Below are 16,815 nucleotides of genomic sequence, written 5' to 3' on the forward strand. Positions count from 1 at the left end.
TAGTTTTACATAAGTACATTTTGCAATGCATCCGTATTGCATCGGAACACTAATTCCACCACTGATGTACTTTGTTTACGAAATAAAAATGTTCGTCAGGGCCATTGACTGTATGGTCAGGGCCCTAAAGAGAAACACTGTTGGACCGTCTGCTTCACTGTAGGTCGGAGATTTGTCCAGAGAAGAAGAATGCGAAGCAAGAGAAAAAACTCGTGGCTCACTTCCGTCGTTGTTTTGCGTAACGAAATCTTTCTCGTTATTTTGTAGATTTTTTTGAACGTTGTTCTTTTTTATACTTTGTGTTATGAACGGGACGTATTACGAAATTGATCGTCCACTACTATATACTTACATTTTATATGAGTTAGTGACTTAATCTTCACCTGGGCACAGCTTGGTAAGTTTAAGTCTGACGTTCGAGATAGGGATGGGGGTGATTCATTCCACCTCAGTTTGTATCTCTGGCGAAGGAGGCGAGCAGTGATTTGTTGTAATAAGCTGTTTTTACAGCAACGCGAGATTGTGCTGATCTCTCCGACGAGAGGGCCTAGATGAAACTGTTATTTATGTTGACTGTCGGACACACTGGATGCGGGTATCTGTTTCCTAACGGTGTCAGTCACCGGATTATTCTGTTAAAAGCCATTTGTTGAACATCGACTACGAATGCTCGGCTATGTGTTGTTGTCGATTTGACGTGAAGAGGGTGAGTACTGTCTGCTGCTTCTCGTTTTATTTCAAGTTAGTCCACCATCATTCAGTCCTACCAGGCCAGTTTTGTCTCTGTAGCGCTGTAATGTTTTGTCAGCAGCTGGGCCACCAGCACCACAACACCATTAAATTAAGCTAGCATTAATTGTAACGTTAACGTTGCCACGTTTGCTACCATTAAACTGCGAAAAGCACTCATTAAAAAAGAACCAAAACGCATAAGCATAACGTTAACAGTTAGCCATATGATCAACTGGAAATAGCTTCAGTGTGAATTATTTTTGAATAATGAATGTTTTAGTTACCGTTACGTTAGCTTTTACTCTGCACATTTATTTAACGTTAAACAAACGCGTTATGAACCAAACATGGCAACATGCTGGTGAAGGATGTAGATGTGAAATGTATTTTTCCCCTCCAAAAGTTTAATTAACGTTACCTCGTTAAAAACCGGAACAATGCTTCTATTAACGTTACCTTCTTCCCTCATCACGAAATCCAGAATCTGAACATGCAAATATTGTTCACTTCAAATTTAACCACCAGACAATCAGAATCAGAAATACTCTATTGATCCCCGAGGGAAAATCTGTATCACAGTTGCACACATTAAACATCAAGGCAAAATTAATTTAAATACTAATAGAAAGTTGGTATATAAAGAATAGTGTTGTAGTCAAGACCGCGCAAACCGAGACCAAGTCAAGACCAAGACCAGAGTTTATTGAGGGTTATTGGTTGCATTTGAAGCAATACGTTTTACATCCAGTCAAAGTTTGGATGTTAACAAATAAATCAGATAATGCAAAAGCAATTTATTGATATTCCCAAAGTTGGTGTCTCGACTGGTCTTGAAGTAAAATTCCGAGTCCTCTATGTCTGAGACCGCGACAAGACCGTGTACAAATGTGGGAGACATTGTCCAAGATGACATGTAGCTTGGACAGCATCCTCCTCTCTGATACCACAGAGAGTCCAGCTCCACCCCCACGACGTCACTGGCCTTGCGGATCAGTTTGTTGAGTCTGTTAGTGTCCGCTACCCTCAGCCTGCTGCCCCAGCATGCAACAGCAAACAGGATAGCACTGGCAACCAAGATGTGTCCTACTTCACTGGAAAGTCAATTGAGGGCTAGAGGTTTCCACATCAAAGTTCTGTAAATTGCATATCGGACAATGCTTGGATACCAAACTAGTTGTAATGTCACAAAATCATCTTTTATGTGTCTGAAACTCAGATTTAACTTCGCTTCTTCAGCAGATGAATCTGAAAACAGCCTTAAAGTGCAAAATCCTTCATTTAATGTCACAAGCAGATAAAACTGTGGCACTGAAATACAGGAAACTGTGGTTAACGATCTTAATCATCAGATGTAGATTTGGGAGGATGCATGGAGCCTGCCTGCTTGATACAAACTTGTATAAACATAAAATTCCCACATAGGAGTTAGTTTGTGGTGAGTTGATCAAGTCATGTCATATTTGGTTTATTATGGGCCGTGTACATTGTTATTCATACAGCTACACAATTAACATAATTTCTTATCATCCATCCCTCACCTTCTCAGCTTGAAGGAGGCAAGTCCATGACACCATGAGTACTCCAGCCCTGCACAGGAAAATCTGGTTGCATTCAGCAGCCGGAGGCAAACCCATCTCTATTTTCCACCCACTTCTCTTCCTGTTGATGCTATGGAAGGACGAGCATAATGAATAGATACACTACCATCAGACAGCTCGGGGATGGCACCTACGGCTCAGTCATCCTCGGCCGCAGTCTGGAGTCAGGAGAGCTAGTTGCCATAAAGAAGTGAGTATAGTGTGCAAGATTAGAGCCGATGTTCTGCTCCATTGTTTTCATCTGTAATATAAAACTTGGTTAACAGAACAAATATTTTTCAGAATGAAAAGAAAATTCTACTCCTGGGAAGAATGCATGAACCTTCGTGAAGTCAAGGTGAGTTTATCTTATCTAAACAGCTTTGCATGTTTGAATATCACATTTATATTTATAGCACTTATTATTATTATGATGGAAAAATCAACACTGTCAACTTAAAGGGTAGTATAAATATGTAAGCCATTTAGAGGCGCTGTTGTATCTTTTGATTTGAAAGAGAACAGTGCATATTTACTGATCAACTTGATGATAAATATTTATGCCCATATTGATGTGTTGTTGTACTGGCTGCAACTGATCCCCATTATATTGGCTGTTTGATCTCGTTATAAAAGAGTTCTGGCTCCATTCTCCATTTCTGGTGTGAAATATCACAGCAGCATGAAAAATAGCAAAGTGTTCGCTAGCAATAGCTAGCACAGGTGCTAGCTTGGCCTTTTCTGATAGTTGCGTGGCTTCTATCATGATGGAATTGTAGCCACCATAACTGTCATGATTCATTTAACACCCAGAAATATTTAGCTTTTTGGAATTAAAGATTTTAGATGAGAAACAACATGAGGTGAAAGCAGCTGAAGCTGAAGGTTCCCTGTCGAGTTTTCGACCTCTAGTATTTGTTCCACTAAGCAGTATATTGGTGTTGCACCCTGTGACTTTGTTTGGGTTGGTTTTTCATTTTGTGTAGAATATAGGGATGCACCGATTCGATACTGATCAGTACTCTGCATCGGCTGATACCCAAAGCCCAGGTACTGGTATCGGGACTGGAAAAGTTGGATCAGTGCATCCCTAGCAAGTTATCAGTAACTTCATGATAACTTTCAGTAGTGATGATATGTTTAACATGCTGTACATTTGAGTCCAGTTGTCAAACACTCAAAACTTTCTGTTGTTTCTTTTCACACCAATTCAGTATGTTACCACACCAGCTCTAAGAGTAGAAGGTGATTCTTGTGTGCTGTTGGTTTTGAGCTCTGGTTCCCATCCCTGGCCTACACACCCCCTTTTCCTAGAGCTTGACCTTAATGCAGCAAACGTGTAGAACATGCAGCTGCCTGAATAGTCCTGCTAATTAGATTATAATTACAGCATGTCACACCTTTCAAGCTCAAAATCCCATTACAGTTTTTCCCCCGTACTAAAATTTAGCATGGTTAAATCTATCCCGTCCCAGTGCATGGGAATAGTGTATATTTATCCATCCTGCTTTCTATTACTCTCTCTTTTTTTTTCTTTTTTAAATTGTAAGCATAAGACCCACCTTTGCAGCATTAACCCCCAAACTACATTGTGTTCTTACAGTAGCCATGTCTTAAGAAGAAGGCGTTGTTTTGTAGTTGTAGGGCTTGCTTTTGAATGTGCTGCAGTGACCTGTGTATTGTCCAGCATGGTTAGATTTACTATTTATTTCTCCTGCTATGTTTTTCTTTTTGCATTCCACATGTTCTTACATGATCTGTTTCTTTATTCTTTCAGTCCTTAAAGAAACTCAACCACGCTAATGTGATCAAACTTAAGGAGGTCATTCGAGAAAATGATCACTTGTACTTCATATTTGAATACATGAAGGAGAATTTATACCAGCTAATGAAAGACAGGTGCGTACCGTTGGGAGTTGTTGCATTATTAATTCCACGTTTGAAACTGTACTTGGTAAATACTTTCTTAAGTGATTGAGTTGTTGAATTGTTTGTTTCTTCCTGCAGGACTCGTTTGTTTCCTGAATCTGCTGTAAGAAATATTATGTTTCAGATACTACAGGGGCTCGCATTCATTCACAAACACGGTACGTCGGTTTACGACTTCAGGGCGCTAAATTAAATGCAGCACAACTGACATTTTTGTACCATTCACCGGTCATGACGGTCAGGCGTTGTGTCTTTGTTAGGGTTTTTTCACAGGGACATGAAACCTGAGAATCTTCTGTGTATGGGCCCAGAGCTGGTGAAAATAGCTGACTTTGGACTTGCCCGTGAAATCAGATCTCGGCCACCATACACAGATTATGTCTCAACTAGATGGTGAGTTTCTTTTAGAGTAAACATAATGTACTTAGCCTAAATGAAAGCGTGTTTAATAGTTCAGTGGACTGAAGTCCTAGCGCCCTCTCTTTTTGGACCAGGTACAGAGCCCCAGAGGTGCTCCTCAGATCTACATCCTACAGTTCACCCATAGACCAGTGGGCAGTTGGCTGCATCATGGCAGAGCTTTATACCCTCAGGCCTCTTTTCCCTGGCTCCAGTGAAGTAGACACCATATTCAAGATTTGCCAAGTCTTGGGTACACCAAAGAAGGTAATGTTTTTTACATGTGGAACGCATAAAAAAAGTAAAAATACAGAGACAAAAAAGCTTACAAATTTTACTTTCATTAGTAAGAAGTCTCTCATGGAGGGCATTCATAGTGTTTCACCAGCCGTAACCACGAAAAGGAACAGAAATAGTTGTGTAACAAAATGATAAAAGAGAGCTAGAAAGTGAAGCTGAAACCAAGCTTATCTAACTTCTCTCACCCCAGCACAGCAGGCCAGTCACAGCGTGAAGTGGAAATAAATGTTTAGAGATCTTAAGCCATAAGCCATAACATGTAGTAGAGTATGTTTGTAGGTATGTATGTAAGTAGCGTGTATGTATAGTACGTATGTTGGTGTTGTGTAGAGATATACATTTATTTTCTTTTGCCTTGATTTGTAGTTTTATATGGAAGGATGTATTTTTGTTTTTAATGTAGCCAATGTGATGGTACAGGGTACCTTATTTGATTCGTCTGTGACTTGTATTGCTCTCTTGTCCAAGAATGGAAATAAGTTATTTAACTTTATTATGTTATCCTCGACATTTCCAATGAATATGTATTTGTCATGTTATATATTTTTTTTTTTTGTACATGTAAATAAATTAAATCAAACATAAAAATATATTTGTATATTTGTGTCTACCACTGCAGGTATATTTGCCCTTTGTTACAGGTTACACCTCACTAGTTTTTTCAGTCACCTTTCTATTTCTCCTGCTATTAATAAAAACAGATTTTTTTGTTAAATATGATGCTATGTTAAACTGGTGTGTAAGATGGACTGTGTCTTTTCCCTCTAGAATGATTGGCCGGAGGGATTCCTGCTGGCGAGTGCTATGAATTTCCGTTGGCCTCAGTGTGTTCCAAGTAATCTGAAGACACTGATCCCGAATGCCAGTCCTGAAGCCATCCATCTGATGACAGACCTGCTACAGTGGGATCCCAAGAAGAGACCAGCTTCTGCTCAGGTAATGTCTGACCTACACCTTTCCACAGCCCTCACAGCTGAACATACAAAATGAAAGCTGAAGTTGTTTGTCCAAATCTGTGTATCTTCTCAGGCTCTCAGGTACTCGTACTTCCACGTGGGCCAGGCTTTGGGCACTCCTCAGCAGATCCTGGAGCAGGGCAGGCCTCACCCAGGTCTTGTGCCACTGCAGGCTCCTTTACAGTCGCAACAGATGCTGCAGCAGCAACCCCTGCTGCTTAAGCCTGTGCCCCCCTCCCAGCCTCCACCTCCCAACCAACACTGCTCCCCCTCCAGGCCTCTCCAGCAGATCCAGCCCTCCCCTGTATCAGCAGCTGCCCAGGCGGCAGTGTACCAACGGCACACGGAGCTGGTGCGAGAACAGCAACCAAAGCACATCCTGAAGCAGGAACAGACCGAAGGAACGCCACATCTTCCTTACATTGTTGACAAGAGTCTCCAGAGCAAGGTGAGGCTCAGTGTGTCTTGGAAACATTAAGTCCGTGTGTATTCACTATATCTGTTATTAGTTTTATTATTATTAGTTATACTGTGATTGCAAGTATTCCCTCTTTATGTCTTCCAGTGGAAGTATACATATATTTATTCAGCTGGTCTTCACTTTGTATTTACAGTAATTTCTTTAAAACTAGAGTATAGACATGTTCCATCAGAGGGAGGCTGACAGACAGAACATCTACACAAATGTACCAAAATAACTTGTTTTTATTCGAACATGTTATTATTGTAAATATTCCGCACATGTATGGTCGATGTTTTAGCAAACGAGACAGGAGTCTGAAAATTCCAACCTACTGAGCTATCAGATGAAACCTAAAGGAGGGCGGCGGCGTTGGGGCCACGGCACAGGACACCTTAAGGGTGAAGACTGGGACGACTACGAAGAAACTGATCTGACGTCCATAAGTATTCTTGGGAAAAGTAACTTCTCCGCAGAGAAGTCGAGGCAGGGGGAGGAGGCACTGAGCAGGTGAGGCTACGATCTATCTTCACAAGGCACCACTGTACCACTGCACTGTAATCATGTACTAACAAAATACATAAACAGGAAAGAAGTGGTGATATTATACCTGAATACAACACAAGCCCGAGCCATACATGATTATTACTGCAAGCAAGGTAAGTAACACCACTTCCGTCTCATTGAATGCACTCTGTCTTTCAGATATGGAAATGTTCTGGATTTCAGTCGACCCAACGGAAAGGAACACGCACCTTTGAACCTGAACAAGACTGCGGCCTACCAAGAGCCATCAAGAACCGCTTCTGCCAAACAACATTACTTGAGGCAGTCAAGATATTTACCTGGTAAAATATATTCTACATAAAGATTTTCCTTGAGTAAAGCAAGTCTTTGCCGGACTGGTAGCATTTTAATAAAATAAATCCGTATCGACAGGTGCTTTCACACCTAACCTGTTTCAGTTTGGTTCAAATAGTTTCATTGCCACTTCAGTTCGTTTGAGCTGGTGTGAAAGATCTGTCAAACTCTGGTATTCTGGCTGTGAACTGTCAAGGAAGCAATTTCATAGGCAGTTTTTGTATTAGTGCAAATCATTTGGTAACCAGGGTAACACACACACGCATGTCAGCAGACAGCATGAGATTTTCCCTGATCAATCAAAGTGAAAAATGGTTAAAACAGAGGTGTATTGAGCTTGTGTCTTTAAAAGTAAGTTAAACTTAACGAACAGACAGATGATATCTCCCCCCATCATATAAAAACAAAAGACAAACTGTTCCCCTCCAAATAAACCACACTACATAAGTTGATAACATGCATGTAGCTTTTTCTTCCATCTACATTTCAATTAACTATTTCTATTGTTTTATTATCTGAAAAATCTTACTGTCTCATTCAGGTATTAGTACAAAGAAGAACGTGGCCATAAATGCCAGCAAAGACTTCCCTGGAAGCCATCTTTGGGGCAACAGCAGTATTCCATTTGGAGGAACTCTGCCGAGCAGAGGCGCTCATGGTAATACTCCAGGACATCTTCGACTTTAACTTCAATCTTTGCAACTGGTTCTTCTCACTGTCATCTAGGCTCAAAATAACGGATCTGCTTTTGTTTGTTTTAAATATCAGGTACAAATACAATCCCTGGTGGATACATGCCTTCATTTTACAAAAAAGACCTTGGTTCTGCTGGTCACAGAGGGCATCAGGGTCCTTCACTGGAATCAACAGCATCAAGTGAGGATGAACGTCAGAGCTTAGAGCTTACTGTAATATTCAGCCATATATGAACTCGCATGAACTTTTAAAGTGCCCAGTCACCTAACAATGCTGTTGTTAATTGTACATTTATTGCTGTTTTGATGCTATTTTAGATTATGCAACATGGCAGTCTGGCCGGAGTCAGATGAGCACATCTACCAACACGCCGTTGGTCAACAAGAGCACCCCTGGTCTGCTGCCTCGCCCACCGGTACAGACCATCCACGGGCGAATAGACTGGTCTGCCAAATATGGACACCGCTAGTGCCCTCCCTGGAGCCGTGATCGGCGCTCCTAAGAACTCTTTCACCTCCAAAGAGTAGGCCTAGTTGTTTTATAACACAAATCTGTACATACATTTTACACAGCAATAATTTTGTTTGTCAGTATGTGTACTATGGATGTTGTGAGTTGTAAAATATCTTAAGTGTGTAACTTAAATGCAAGTGGCCAAAATCTGAGCCCAGATTTGCTCTTCAGTGTTTTATTTTGTATTTCTGTAACATAACTGCTGTCCTGCAGAGGTTACACCTGTACCTTCATTTTGTATCAGATGTATCATTGAATGTTGCTCACCAACCTGCATATTATAAATTCATGAAAACTTCACTGTGACTTGTTACTAATTACTTTGCCTCTGTACAGTGCAGTCATTTTTTTTATTCTTGCTGTTTGTTTTATGTTTGTTTTATGATGGTAACTTTTATTTGTGCATTGTGTTTTTTTTTAATGAAAATCAAGGCAGTGCTTTAATTTCAGTAAAAGTACTGCAATGTAAGTGGTTGTCATGGTGTATAAATGTCTTTTAGAAGTCAACACGTTCTACCCCCTCGGCCAAATTGAGTGTGATCATTGCCAGTTATTGAGTATAATTAAACCTTTGACTTGGTACAGATATGTTCAACTTGTACTTTTTCATTTAATTGATGAGCTGTTTCAAACAAACAATAAAATATATACATTTCTAATTGTGGCCAACAGCTGTATTAAGGTGATTGCAGCAGCCCTGTTGGCCAGATGATGGCCAGCTAGATTAATCTGCCAGAGATTAAACTGTCAGTAGTTGCTCTCTGCTAATGCCGTACATGCATTAATACAGTGCATCTATACTGATTTGATGTTCTGATTCAATTTTACTTTAGTGGCTACGTAATGTAATGAATATATTTTTACCTGCATTGGTACATAGTAGGATTGAAATAAATTGCAATTTCATCAACTGGCTTTTGAAGCCCTTGATGGACAATCTGGTCCTGTAGGTAATGCAGATAATATGGATGATGTGAGACTACATTATACTACATTGTACTCAACTGACACCTAGTAGGTGTATTTCTTATCTTCATAGCTATGTGGAAAAGTTCATTTCTGCAGACCCCTATACGCCTTTTTAGGCCACATTCTATACAATGTAATAAGTGACAAACACGTGTCAATATGGTATTTAAAAAGGTGGCAGAGATACAGAACATGTGGTCAGATAGTAAGTATGTGGTTTAGGATCAACAATAAAGGGATTCATTTTGTGGTATGAGTATGTTACTGATTTAAATCAGCCGCTGTCAATCCAGTAGATCTCTGCGCTCAAATAATCAATTGCTTGTCATGGTTCTGCGATCCCGTTTAAAATGTAAAGGTGATCGGGCTTTCTCTGTTGCTGCTCCTAGGCTCTGGAATGACTTTCCTCTGTCTGTAAAAACTTGTCCTTCATTGAGTACTTGTCAGAGTGCGCTTAAAACTTGTTTTCTTTAGCATTTGATAATGCTCTGTAACTTGTGTATGTTATGTGTTTGCTGTGTTTTTGTCTCTGTTTTTATTTTCTCTTTTATACCTTCTGTACAGCACTCTGGTTCCACTTGTGGTGTTGAAAGTGCTCTATAAATAAAGTTGAGTTGGTGCTCAATACCATTACATTACATTAAATTAAGATAACACTTATCTAGAGAACTAAATGTATTAAAAATAGAAAAACAGAGGCAGTTCTAATCAAATTCACTGTCTCAGAGGCAGTCGAGGTAAATAGATCCTAGTAGAGTAATTGAGTGTAGTCGTTTGTAAAAAACATCTACCGTAGCGTGCAGAGTGGTGCACAGAGAACAACTTATTGCTCAACATCAGCAAAATCCAAAGGTGATCATTGATTTTAGGGGAAATGAGATGAAGACACACCTACATCGGTGGAGCTGAGGTGAACAGTTTTAGGTTCCTGGGTCCCACATCTCCACCTTTTTATATACAGTCTATGATCTCCACGCTGGTGAACAAAGCTCAGAAACTTCTGTATTTCTTAATGAAAAAATGTCTTTCTCAAGAAGGCAAAATTCCTGTGACTTTTAGGTTCTTTTTAAATTTTAACAGAGAAGCAAAAGAAAGCATCCTAACTGAAAACACCACAAATGGCCCAGGTGAGGTGACATTGACTGTAAATCAAAAGGTTTATTCAAAAGGAAGGCAGACTGCCACGTGCAGTGCCTCATTTGGATGTGTCTGACGCTTGGAGCTTAACTTCCCTACGTTTCTCCTACAAATGGGCCTTGAGCTTGTTTGGAGGTTCTAGCAGGGGAGCGCAGCTACTGGTACACCGATGGATGGTCGTCCGCCGGGGGGACCACGTCCTCTTCCACCGAGCGCGGGGCTTCGGGAGGGACACACATGGAGCGGTGAGGGAGGAAGGGGACACCCGCCTAGCCAGCCAGATCAGCCGAATCAACCCTAGCGATCAATGGGGTGACAGATGTCGCAGCCAGATCGCCCTCACATCCATTCGCAGAAAGGCTGGCGTGTCGTTTATATAGCGCTGTGTTACACAGGCGTTCACTGTCACGGTGTCAACTATCGGGTATGTTCGCTGCGATGTGTACAGTTCACCAGGTTCGTTTATAAACGTTATAAACGTAAATACGTTGATATTTCTGAAGTGAAGATCGTATAATGATCGAAAACAGTCGGTTGGTATTTTTTACCCATGATGTCTAGCGGCAAATGTTAATGAGCCATGTTTCTATTGGCCAGAGCCAACCAACCATAGTCTTCAGATGTTTCCCCACCTTTATCAGTTTTTTTCAACACTCCCAACACTATATAACGAAAACAGTTTCTTCTTCCCAATTCACAACAGTTTCTACACAACAACCGCGACGGTGCACTGGTATGGCAACTTTCCAAAGACACGTTAATAACTCAGTTTTGCATTCAGTTTGCATTCAGTAATATGTGCTATATTTGCTCTGTCTGTTTTTTAGTTTTAGAGGTTAAAAATCCAAAACACTAATAGCCATGGCTGGACGCGTTGTGCTGCACTACTTCAATGGGAGGGGGAAAATGGAGTCAATCCGCTGGCTTTTGACAGTTGCAGAGGTTGAGGTAAGTGATACCCTTCACTTACCTCAACCTTACCTCAGCTGGTGCTAATCTAAAGTTTTGCTGTCTTTTAGAAACCCCCTGAATGTGCCCTAAGTCTTTTCTGTAATGTCACGTTCACAGTTTGATGAGGTGTATCTGAACACTAATGAGCAGTATAAGAAACTCTTAAGTGGTAAGTTGTCCCTGGCCTGATTCCAAGTCATTTGTATTCTCAGTCTGGTTTTGCTGGCCTTGGATAGGGCAGCAATTTGGAGTAATATAGGTCTCAAATCTCAAAGGTCATTTCCACAGGGAGTGCCACAATACCTTGAATTACGTGCTGCTGCTATTCTCTCTGCAGATGGAGTCCTCATGTTTCAACAGGTTCCCATGGTGGAAATCGATGGCATGAAACTTGTTCAGACAAAGGCAATCCTGAATTACATTGCAGAGAAGTACAACCTCCATGGAAAAGATCTCAAAGACCGTGTCATGTATGGCCCTTTTCTATAGCGGTGTATTAATAGGTGTGTCTGCTGTATGGTGGGATTTTAGTGAATTAATGTGTTGCAGTCAATATAGTGATGCTTTTCCCTCAGGGTCAACATGTACTCAGAGGGAGTGATGGATCTCATGGAAATGATCATGATGGTGCCCTTCAGCCAAGACCCAAAAGCCAAACTGGATACCATTCAAACTAAAGCAAAAGAGCGCTACCTTCCTGTGTTTGAAAAGGTACAGCTTTGTTTACATGAAATTGTAAAATATTTGGTTAAAACACCTTAAAGGTGGAAAATCGAAACCTGTTGCTGACAAAACAAGATATTGTGTGTCTTCCCAGGCGCTGTCTGGGCCCGTATACCTGGTGGGAGGAAAACTAAGCTGTGCAGATGTGCAGCTGCTTGAATGCACCCTGATGTTGGAGGAGAAATTTACTGGAATCCTCTCCGACTTTCCCAATATCAAGGTAAATGTGTAAAAGAGATGGATACACAAAGGAGCATCAACAAAAAAAGATAATTTATGCCCACAAAATTATTATGGACTTGGATATTATTATTAAAACAGTATATTGGTAATCACTTCGGTTTTTCCCTCCAGTCTTTCCAGGGAAGGATGATCCAGATTCCTGCCATCAATAGGTTCCTACAACCAGGCAGCAAGAGGAAGCCGCAGCCAGATGAAACCTACGTAAAGACCATCGTGGAGGTGTTCCAAATCAAATTACCAATATTGTGAACTCAATAAAAGATCTGGCACGTTCCTCATGTAGGCACAAAAGAACAAATCTATTTAGCAAGTAAAGAATATCTGTAATCTTTAATAATATTGTATGGGTGTTTTAATGTGAAGCTTCTACTAAATAAACTGTTTAATTTTGTGGAACATTTGAGAAGCTTCTGTTTTTGTTCTTTGTCAATTCAAAGGCCCTAATTTCTCTGACAGAATTTGGACTATCACATCTGCACCTTGTACACAAATAGAAAAGCATTATTTTCAGAATCACCTTGGTTTATTTATTATTACATTATCACAAACATTAACTTTTATTCTTGTCTAATGTCAAAGACACCGCACAAGAGCAGAATACACATTTTGTGTGTTAAACTTGTTCCCTCTTTCAGTAATTTGAATATTTCACCTTAATAACCTTGATAGTTTAGCAGCCTGCAGTAGTTTTTATTTATTTTCATTAAAGAACCCGCCAAGACAAACAACAGCACCCACAAAGCTTGTGTACATCTGCAGCGCTGCCAACACTGTGAATAAACCTGTGGTAATACTACATGAAAATTACTCTTAAATAGAGGTCGACCGATTAATCGGCCGATTTTTGGCATTTTTTAACATAATCGGCATCGGCCAATATCCAAGTATATCAAGCCGATTATTAGGCAGGTGCATCTGTGGGCAGCCTGGTGTTGTCGTGGAACACGTGTTTGACGCGCGCTGCCGCTAGAGTCATTGTCCAGCCGAGTGAGCAGCAGACCTCATCCAGTGCCTAAGGAGCTAACGGTAAGGATTCAATTCTTATTACTCCTTTATATTTAATTAAAAACTTTTGATATGTTACTGCCAACTTCGAGAAAAAACCTGAATAAGACACATGACATTCGGCTAATTTGGATCGTAGTTGAAGTTGCATTATCACAGAAGAGTTGCTATCATGTCACAATAAGTAAGCAATAATTTTGCAATTACAGAGTGAATCTGAGACTTTTATTTGTTCTGTTTGTGTGTCTTATATTTGAGAGGGTTGTCACTCAATGCAGAGAAATAAGTAATAAAAAAGAGACCAACGCACTATAGGCTAGTGACAGACTGGCTTGGCTTTGCTTTGCTAACGGGTAGCTACAGACAGACCAGGTGCTAATACGGCACTGGAACCTTAACGACCGTTATCTACCGCACCGAATATCAACGCGGATTTCTGTGCTTCAGTTCGGTGCAAATAGAGGTTAAAAACCAAGCAAATATCGGCCAAAATAAATCGGCAGCATTAATCGGCCATCGGCCGACCCGGATTTCAAAAGATCGGTATCGGCGTGAAAAAAACCATATCGGTCGACCTCTACTCTTAAATCATGAGATTTACATTACTGCACATGCTGACATACAAAAAATGTTATGATTTATATATAAGATCACCGAAACAGATTTACTGCAATAAGATTACTAGTTCATCTTAAATCTGTTGAACACCCACTGGCAGCTTTTGGTTCCTGGTCACATGACAGCAAAGTTATAGTTCAAAGCAGAGGATTTGTTTTAGTATGCTAACTGGGAATGATGTTTCCTTTCAAACAAGGTTTGTTCATTGAGAGACAAAGAGCCCTCAGCCCGGTCAGTGTTGTTCCTCCATTCACACCATGATGAGCAGTAACAGTCGGAAAACCATCAACAAACTGTAAGAAGGAGACAGCAAATCAGAAATGAATACATCAGCAGGTGTGTAAAATGTGTCCAACATCCTCCACAATCCTTGATTTGCTCAGTAAACGCTTTTGCATGTCAAGCAAGTCTGACTCCTAACCTTAGCCCTGACATAATGCCAGCAGGAATTATTTTGCCAGACTTCTTGTATCTCATTCCCATCACGACTGAGAGGACTCCCGAGGCCACTGGAAGAAAGAAAACACCATGCCATGACACTGGCTGGATGTTTTAACCAATTCCCCGATTTGTGAACTGTTGACAATCAAGATATTTGAATGAGCTTAGTCATACTTACGCAATAAGACCTTGATGTCCTTTGGGTCATTAGAGATACTGTATGCACCATAAGCAGATAATCCACCAAAAACTAAACCAGCCATCAGGGACATCACACTGCCTACAGTGAGATAGACACACGATGCTAATAAGGGTTAAATATTCAACAGATGAATTACTCAACAGTCATGTGGCGTCAGATATGAGCTGTCAACCTTTTCTCTTGTATCCCATAAATCCTCCAAAGACAAGGGTGGCAGCATAGCTGAAGCCAATCCAGTCCACTGCCATCACAGAGCTGTAAACAGAAATACGGTACCTTGGGTGTCAGGGATGATTCGTGTTGAAGTAAGACTTTAAATAGCAATTCTTACAAAAATCCCCAAACCAACAGATAATTTAATGTAATTCTAAAACTCTAAAGTACTAAGTAAAGTAGTTCAACATTTTACACAATGACTGGCCCCACTGGTAGAGACTAGGTTAGGTTTTCCTTTGCTGCTTTTGTGAACACTTAAATATATATATATATATATATATATATATATATATATAAATAAATCATAGATTAAAAGTAGTGAATTTTGATCATTTGAGGTGTAACTTGTAAATGAAAACGTGTGTCTTTAAACGTTTAAACGACCAGCCAAGCCAGGATATACGCTGAACACCCACAGGTTTCCCTCTTCTGAACCTTTTCAGCACACTTGTACTTTAGTACTGTCAAAGCTCTTATACCTTAACGCAATGGGAACGGACTGACCCGGTATCGATTTTCGCTGTTCTAGCTGTTTCCCGTCCAAAAACTGCGGCGCTTTGTGTCCACAGAGGTCGTCTGGCGGGCCGCCATCTTGGTGAGGTCGGCTGCGGTCTTTAGTTTCGTTTGTGTCACGAGTTATGAGAGCCGAAGAAGAGTGTAGTTTGGCGGAGGCGAACTTTATCGGTCTCTGCACACAGTCATACATACCCACAGCCCTGTAGGATGTTCTGTCCTCAAGCTGTGGGCCTGTAAAGCATGGTAGTGCTTTTGGTCACTTATATTGAATGTTTTTTTTTTTTATCAATATTTCAATGTTTTAGAAGCTTTATGTTATTTGGAACGTGGTTGTATGGACAGAAATAACACCTGGTATATTTTTGAAAGATTGTGTAATAACTGCTGTATATCAGTTTCTTTTCAATAAATTTACAGTTACAGTTGTATTTTAGGTGTATTAGAAGATATTCAGTTGCATTATAGTCTACCTTAGGATGGTTTTGATGGTTTATTGCATCAAAATAAAGCTTTTTTTACCAGGCAATGATGAAAATATTACATTTCTTCTGTATTTCATATCCATGTAGTCTGTAATGGTAAAATAAATATGTTAATCTACAATGGATTTATATTACTTAGCTTCTGACCTTTCAAAGGAGTCCAGAATTATGCATCTAGGCCTAATGGTTGAGGAGATATTACTGATTTATTTTGGATATGTTATTTTAGGCGTTTTTCCTAGAAATAGGTGCCAGGTAGGAGGTACGTCTCTGCCCCTGTTGACTGAGTGTCAACCAGTAACAAGTCTGGAAGATCTGTAGATGTCGCTGTGACACTTTCAGTGACTCAAATTTAAAACAACAACGCATGAAGCGCACAGACGTACACGCATATTCACGCAAGTAATTTACTTAATGTGAAGTACGTATCGTTATCGTGTAATCATTATACTGTTCTGTAATTAGTCTTGCTGCATTATAGTTACATACCTTGAGTCCAAAACAAGTGAGCTTCAGCACTTAGAAAACGTTACCTTCAATCTGTGAACCGCACTTCCTTGTCACAGCCCACAAAATCTTAATACGCATGCGCCATTTTTTGCTCCTGCTGTGTTTGTGAACTTATGATAAAATGGGAAAGTAGCAACTCCGAACATCAAACTGAACACCGGTAGATTTTTTTTAGTTTTACTTTCCCTGGAATGAATCCATTTTTTGTGTAGTGATTATCAGACCCACTTCACAAAACGATTTGTACGTTGGAGGTGTGCACAATCAGAAAGATTTCAGTCACCATCTGTATAAAACCTGCCCACATGTAAGGCACACAGTTGTAATCACAGCGATCATAAACATTGTGAAACATTTACACATTAAACCTTTGGACGGC

At 40.2% G+C, this 16,815-nt stretch overlaps 3 protein-coding genes across 6 annotated transcripts; 2 read left to right on the forward strand and 1 right to left on the reverse strand.

Annotated features, from left to right (window-relative positions):
• The first annotated feature begins 492 nt into the window (after positions 1–492).
• LOC123983884 (serine/threonine-protein kinase ICK-like) lies at positions 493–9,018 on the forward strand. The gene is made up of 14 exons (XM_046070321.1): positions 493–706; positions 2,279–2,520; positions 2,613–2,667; positions 4,087–4,208; positions 4,317–4,396; positions 4,499–4,631; positions 4,733–4,904; positions 5,706–5,873; positions 5,967–6,341; positions 6,655–6,863; positions 7,059–7,201; positions 7,756–7,872; positions 7,983–8,090; positions 8,228–9,018. Exons 2-14 carry the CDS (start codon positions 2,420–2,422, stop codon positions 8,377–8,379), a joined length of 1,935 nt encoding a protein of 644 aa, XP_045926277.1. The 5' UTR covers positions 493–706; positions 2,279–2,419; the 3' UTR covers positions 8,380–9,018.
• A 2,103-nt stretch (positions 9,019–11,121) lies between these two features.
• gsta.1 (glutathione S-transferase, alpha tandem duplicate 1) lies at positions 11,122–12,842 on the forward strand. Of its 2 annotated transcripts, XM_046070359.1 has the most exons (7): positions 11,124–11,262; positions 11,357–11,477; positions 11,598–11,649; positions 11,818–11,950; positions 12,056–12,191; positions 12,298–12,423; positions 12,558–12,842. In XM_046070359.1, the coding sequence occupies exons 2-7, from the start codon at positions 11,391–11,393 to the stop codon at positions 12,693–12,695; spliced, it is 672 nt and encodes a 223-aa protein (XP_045926315.1). In that variant the 5' UTR covers positions 11,124–11,262; positions 11,357–11,390; the 3' UTR covers positions 12,696–12,842. The 2 variants fall into 2 exon arrangements, with proteins under 2 accessions (XP_045926316.1, XP_045926315.1); XM_046070360.1 differs by lacking the exon at positions 11,598–11,649 and having other exon boundaries at positions 11,122–11,262; positions 11,841–11,950.
• A 108-nt stretch (positions 12,843–12,950) lies between these two features.
• tmem14a (transmembrane protein 14A) lies at positions 12,951–16,485 on the reverse strand. Of its 3 annotated transcripts, none has more exons than XM_046070369.1 (5): positions 16,460–16,485; positions 14,885–14,967; positions 14,689–14,790; positions 14,491–14,578; positions 12,951–14,362 (listed from the first exon to the last, which is right to left on the reverse strand). In XM_046070369.1, the coding sequence occupies exons 2-5, from the start codon at positions 14,958–14,960 to the stop codon at positions 14,320–14,322; spliced, it is 309 nt and encodes a 102-aa protein (XP_045926325.1). In that variant the 5' UTR covers positions 14,961–14,967; positions 16,460–16,485; the 3' UTR covers positions 12,951–14,319. The 3 variants fall into 3 exon arrangements, with proteins under 3 accessions (XP_045926325.1, XP_045926322.1, XP_045926323.1); XM_046070366.1 differs by having other exon boundaries at positions 16,416–16,478; XM_046070367.1 differs by lacking the exon at positions 16,460–16,485 and adding an exon at positions 15,433–15,546.
• Positions 16,486–16,815: the final 330 nt, after the last annotated feature.

Source organism: Micropterus dolomieu, linkage group LG15 (assembly GCF_021292245.1).
Source record: "Micropterus dolomieu isolate WLL.071019.BEF.003 ecotype Adirondacks linkage group LG15, ASM2129224v1, whole genome shotgun sequence".
Classification (NCBI taxonomy): domain Eukaryota; kingdom Metazoa; phylum Chordata; class Actinopteri; order Centrarchiformes; family Centrarchidae; genus Micropterus; species Micropterus dolomieu.